The sequence below is a fragment of the Nannospalax galili genome, unplaced genomic scaffold (assembly GCF_000622305.1).
Source record: "Nannospalax galili isolate Female #2095 unplaced genomic scaffold, S.galili_v1.0 scaffold3006, whole genome shotgun sequence".
Taxonomy (NCBI): Eukaryota; Metazoa; Chordata; class Mammalia; order Rodentia; family Spalacidae; genus Nannospalax; species Nannospalax galili.
The window spans coordinates 288,445-295,030 of record NW_008354408.1 but is presented as its reverse complement, the minus strand read 5'-3'; the positions used below and the strand labels follow the sequence as shown (position 1 = coordinate 295,030).

At 41.6% G+C, this 6,586-nt stretch overlaps 1 protein-coding gene across 1 annotated transcript in view; it reads right to left on the bottom strand.

Annotated features, from left to right (window-relative positions):
- Positions 1-6,586, bottom strand: part of LOC103748839 (disco-interacting protein 2 homolog B) — a 168,990-nt gene that overhangs the window by 41,333 nt on the left and 121,071 nt on the right. Inside the window, 1 exon segment of the mRNA XM_017802828.2 lies at positions 3,597-3,668. Within this exon segment, the coding sequence (XP_017658317.2) occupies positions 3,597-3,668 (72 nt within the window).

Below are 6,586 nucleotides of genomic sequence, written 5' to 3'. Positions count from 1 at the left end.
GAGGGGAGGGGAGGGGAGAGAAGGGGAGAGAGGAGAGAGAAAGAGTGGGTGTTGGGTTGATGGCTGTAGTAAATAAGGGTCATGTGCAGAGGTCATTAGTTTTGGATACATTGAAATAAAAGTCCTTTACAACATACTACATAAGAGATAGTAAGTGTGCAACTGAATCTAGGGATCAGAGTGCAGGAGAGATCTGAGTTAAAAATACATGTCTTGGAGTTGCCAATATTCAGATGATAAAGCCACAGGTGTGTCTCAAATAATATAGATGATGCACTAGTTCTAAAAGCGTGGTCTCTGGGGCAATCTCAACAATACTTGGAAACTTCACAGAAATGCAAATTCTCAGGTTCCACTCTGAACCTCTGGATCAGAAATTGGAAAACCTGAGACTGGGCTTGCAATCTGTGTCTTTTTTTTTTTTTTTTTTTTGTCTTTTTGAGACAGGGTCTCCCTGTAGCCCCAGCTGGCCTGGAACTCACTATGTAGACCAGGCTGGCCTTGAACTCACAGAGATCTGCCTGCCTCTGCCTCCCAAGTGCCGGGATTAAAGGCATAAGCCACCACGCAGGATCTTCCAGTAGCCCCAGCTGGCCTCAAACTGTCAGAGATCTGCCTGCCTCTGCCTCCCAAGTACTGGAATTAAAGATGTGTGTCTCCGTGCCCAGCATGCCATCTGTGTCTTCACAAGCCCTCCAGGGATTGATTCTGATGCAGACTACAACCCACAGACAGTGACAAGAGGACTTGGGGCCTTGCCTTAAAAAGTCCAACATTTACTACAAAAGGATGAATCTGAAAAAATGTCTATGAGGGACAAAACAAAACGCAATGAGGAGAATTCTTCAGAAGTTATTCGGGGCGGGAAACAATACTGAGATTCAATGGCAATAGCTCCAGAAGGTACTGAATGGGCTGGGATGGAGAAACAGAAAATACAGTCATGAACAGTTTGAGCAAAGGAGAGGATGGAGAGGGAAGTGGCCGATGGGCAAAGGAAGATTGTCTTTTGAGACAGGGTCTCCCTGTAGCCCCAGCTGTCCTGGAACCACTATGTAGACTGCCCTTTAATGGGACAGTGATGTGTGAGATGAATGGGGAAGAAAGGTTGAGAGGCAAGGCCTGCAGTGACACAAAGAAGGGGCAGCACGGCCATCTGCCCAGCAGGAGGCTGTTTATACCGACAATGTTTAGAATTGCTGCACAAAGAGGTAAGAAAAAGCCAACTTTTTGTCAGTATCATTATTGCTCTTCACATTTTCTACTGTACCTCTCACTATCTGCACCCACAATGCACCACTTTTAGTGTCCTGATCTTGGTGCCACTGAAGAGACAGTACCAAGTTTCTGAAAATGGTGAAGTGTTTGGGATGCAAAGCAGAGGCAGAAGAACTGCCTTTGGTTAGTGGGACAATTAACCTTTATAACCAAAATGAAAGGGGTAACAACTGCAAATAGATGTCTCATTTGTCAAATCCATACTCACTAAGCAACCGTCTATTTATTATTTGGTTCCCTATATAGATCTGCCCATGGAGCAAAAATATGCTGATAATGCAGACTTCTCCTAGTAAGTTCATAAACTGGTTTTGGAGCATGATTTGGGGGATCCCGTCTCTGCCTCCTGAGCACTAGATTTATAGGCAGGCAACTGTGCCTACCTGGCTTTTTATGTGGGTGCCGGGACTCTGAACTCCAGTCCTCAAGCTTGCATAACAAGCACTTCATCCACTGAGCCATCACCCCAGCCTTTCTTTTTCTTGCTATATTTCTGGGTCTCTCCCTTCTCCCACAGCCCCACTTAGCAAAGGCTGTGTTTTCATCAGCTGCCATTGCCCAACTTCTACCTTTCCTCTCTCATTTCATTTGTGTTCATTAAGACATTTCAAAATGCATTAGCTTTTGTGAGGAGGTACAGTTGGACTCCTGTATGTGTGGATTTTACATCCATAGGTTTAACCACTTAGACTGAAAATATTTTGAGGGGAAGAAACTGTCTACATAGAACATGTATCACTTTTTTTCTTGTCATCATTCTCTAAGCAATAGAGTATAGCAACTATTTAAGTAGCATTTTACATCACGTTTAATATTAGAAGTAATCATCTAGAGATGACTTAAAGTAGTATGGCAAGATATGTATAGATTATAGGCAAATACTACGTTATTTTGAGGGGAAGAAACTGTCTACATAGAACATGTATCACTTTTTTTCTTGTCATCATTCTCTAAGCAATAGAGTATAGCAGCTATTTAAGTAGGATTTTACATCACATTTAATATTAGAAGTAATCTAGAGATGACTTAAAGTATATGGCAAGATGTGTATAGATTATAGGCAAATACTATGTCATTTTATATAAGCAACTTAAGCATATGCAGATTTTGACATCTAAAAGGGATCCTAGAACTAGTCCTCTGCAGATACTGAGGAACAATTGTATTTCCAAGAACTGTGTAAGAAATGTTTGTTTAGTCCATTATTCATTCAATAAATATTTAAAGATTATAACCTTCTGCAAGGTTTAATATGAGAATCATGAGAGACACAAAGATTTCATGGTATTTATAACTAGTAATAAAAGCAATTAACTCTACTTTAATTGCAAGAGTAAATTAGAAATAAAGAAAATATGATTTCTAAGAGTGATTAAAGCAGCCGGGCATGGTGGTGCACGACTTTAATCCCAGCACTCAGGAGACAGAGGCAAGCAAGATTGAGGCCAGTCTGGTCTACATAGTGAGTTCCAGGCCAACTGAGGCTACAGGGAGACCCTGTCTCAAAAAATAAATAAATAAAATAACAACAAAGAATGATTAAAGCAGCATCTGGCTATCAATGGAAATCCTGGGGTCAGAGCAACTTCAAAATATTGACACTGGACCACCAAGATGGTTCAGTCAGTAAAGACTCTTGCTGCCAAGACTGAAGACCTGAGTTTGATTCTCACAAGTTGTTCTCTGGCCTCCATGTGCATGCACCCTCCACCCTCCATCTATGTGTGTGTGTGTGTGTGTGTGTGTGTGTGTGTTTTAAATCACTTAGGCTTGCTTGGAGACAAAGTATAGCAATCCCTTTGGAATTGAGCACAAAAGGGACTCTGGACTTTCAGACATTTAAAGAACTTGCCAGTTTTTTCAGAGGAACAGTAAGCCAGGCTTTGAACTGATTCTTAAATTTTGGGGAGTTCTGCCTCCAAACATTCTAGTCCTTGGCATGCCTTGTAATAGGAGAGCCCTCACTCCCTGCCTTGCTCTCCTTGCTGCTCTGCATCACCGTTTGCACTCTGGCATAAATAAGATGCAGTTTTTCCACGGCCTATAATTTTCTGTCACTGAATCATTTCAGTCAGTTTTTCACTCACCACCACCCAATCCCTATGCAAATAATGTGATGACCTTGGGCGTCCTAAAAGGGCCTACCACGCAACAGATGCTCAACGGAGATTCATCTCCTCCTTTCTTCCCCCTGTTTTTCTCTTCCCTTATGAAAAAGAAAGGAGGGGACAGAAACAATCAAAAGACAAATGTCCTGTAAGACAGCATTTCTTTGGTGTAAAAATATGGAAAAGCTGAAACCATTTCTCATTCCCTACCTTGTGTCTGTGGGCTGTAAGGAGACAGGAGTTTGGACCTTTTCTTTTCATATCCCTTCTGTGTGATGTCCCCTAAAATAAGAAGAAATAGAAATAAGTTATGCATTATTCTTATTTGGTAGTTGCTCATTGTAAAAATAAAATTAATTACAGAGTGTTAGAGAAGTACCACACATAGTGGATTTAAAAATGTATGGTCCTTTGACAAGATTTTGCTAAGTGTGACTTCCCACAGGCTTGGAATTGATTACTTGTAGAAAATTACAGGCTTGTCCCTACAGTAGTCTTGCATAGCAGTTGGTTATACATAGTGGCAGAGATTCCCAATTCCCTAGCAGCTTTCAGTTCCTTGATATTTAAGATATTCCAAAATGGAATGACACACAGGCACCTTATATTTGAAAGCGGTATTTACAAGGTTCTTCTGCATCCTAACATCTGGAATGGAACCCGGGGATGGAATTCCCACATACCCGCTCCTTGGTTAACTGATTTGTATTATTTATACACATTGTTATGAGGTACACATTTTCTATGAGGTTAAATAAAAGTACATATGAAGTGCGTACATGCATAGCTGCAAGAAAGAGAAAGATAAACTGATAAATGGAAAAATCGCCAGGTACTAAAGAAAGAGGAGCAGATGGATGGGTAGTGAGCAGGGCTGAATCAAGGAGGGAATGGGGCAGGTCCAAAGGGCAGTCAACAAGTGTATCAGAGCAGGGGACAAATACAGATGATGGGATATATGTGAGATGACAGTGCTGTTTCCAAATAGTAATGTTTAATCACAGAAAGTCTGGTTTAAAGTTAAGCCTTGCACAGCACCCATTATACAAAAACAGAAAAATTAAAATAGCATGAAATATAATTTGAGTATTCAATTTCTCAGTAGTTTTTTGTTTGTTTGTTGTTGTTGTTGTTTTGTCTTTTTGAGACAGGGTCTCCCTGTAGCCCCAGCTGTCCTGGAACTCACTATGTAGACCAGGCTGGCCTTGAGCTCACAGAGATCTGCCTGCCTCTGCCTCCTGAGTGCTGGGATTAAAGGCATGTGCCACCACGCCCAGCAATTTCTCAGTAGTTTTAAAAAGATTTATATGTGTGTGTATGTATGTACACACATAAACCAGAAGAGGGTGTTGGATCCTGAAGGCTGCAGGATCTTGGGTGCTGGGATCTGCGTTCCAGTCCTCATTATTACACAGCAATCACTTTTTTTTTGGTCTGTTTGAGACAGGGTCTCCCTGTAGCCTCAGCTGGCCTTGAACTCACTATGTAGACGAGGTTGGCCTTGAACTCACAGGGATCCCCCTGCCTCTGCCTTAACAGAGTGCTGGGATTAAAGGCTTGTGCCACCAAGCACTCTCAGCACTCACAGCAAGCACTCTCAACTACTGAATCCTCTCTTCACACAAGGTTTTGTCTTTAATTTTTAGGACAGAGGCTCACTATGTATCCTAGACTGGCCTCAAATTTACAATCTTCCTGCCTTAGCCTTCTGAGTGCTGGGATTACAGCTGTGTATCACCACACCTGGCTCTAAGCATTCAAATTTTTAACATTTACTGTTTGATAGGAGAGAATCTGATGACAGAAATCCAGGATGATGCAGGTGAGGTGTTGCTAGCCTCGAAATAGGATACTAGGGTGGATGTAGAAGGGCAGGAAGCTCACTGAAGGGGGAAAGCAGGAGCACCATTCACAGACCTGCCCTGTAGTAAGTTCCTTCTTCCTTCGACAGTGGACTTAGGGTAACAGACCAAAGCTAGAGGCCAGAAAGACTAGATGTTTTTAAAAATAAAAGAATGCCCCATTCTTTGTAGTGGAAAACCTGGAAGCAAGCTGATTGCTTATCAGTGACTTTCAGTTAGTAGCAATTCTGCCCTCAAATGGGGGTCGGGGTATCTGGTAATGTCTAGAAACATTTTTGTCACAAATGGAGAAAGAGCGATGGTAGGCACTTAGGGAACAGAATTATGTATACTCTGTAATCAACAGGACAGCCCCACAATAAAAGAGCTAGCTACCCAAAATACCAATAGCACTGAGGATGAAAAGTCCTGATCTCTTAGACACAGGTATTCCAAAAATATCTTATGTGTAAAAGGCAAGCTGCAGGTATACATGATCTAGTTTTATAAAATACAGAAATAGGTATGTTTACATATACACACATACATTTATATACATATACATAATACAGACTCAGTTGCTTAGCCTTATAGAGTGAGATTATAGCAAAGATTTACTTTGTTTTATATTCTGACCAACTTTGATTTTATTTTTTTTGGTCTTTTTGAGACAGGGACTCCCAGGCTGGCCTTGAACTCACAGAGATCCACCTGACTCTGCCTCCAGAGTGCCGGGACTAAAGGTGTGCATCACCATGCCCAGCACCAGCTTTGATTTTTAACAAAACAAGTCTGATTTACACTATCTAAAAATCTTTTTCATAATCCAAATAGGATGGTGCAGGCCTGTAATCTGAACACTTAGGAGGCAGAAGGAGGAGGATCACTGCACTGAGCCAGCCTGGCCTACATGGTGAGCTCTAAGCCAGTCAGGGCTATATAGTGAATCTATTATTTTTTTCCATTAACAAAGAAAGAGAGAGGCTGAAAAGATGGTTCAGCAGTTAAGAACATGTACAGCTCTTGCAGAGAACCAGGGTTTGGTTCCCAGCACCCATGTGCCTGTAACTCCAGTTCCAGGGGGATCTGACACCTCTGGCCTATGCATTTGTATACACTCACACACACACACACACACACACACACACACACACACACACACACTTTAAAATAATAAAAATAAATCTTGAATTTTTAAAAAAAAAATGAGAGCCAGTGTAATGGCACAATGGGTAAAGGTGCTAGATGACCTGAGTTTGATCCCTAGAACCCACTTGGTGAAAAGAGAGAACTGACTCCTCAAGTTGTCCTTTAACTTACACACACACACACACACACACACACACACACACACACACA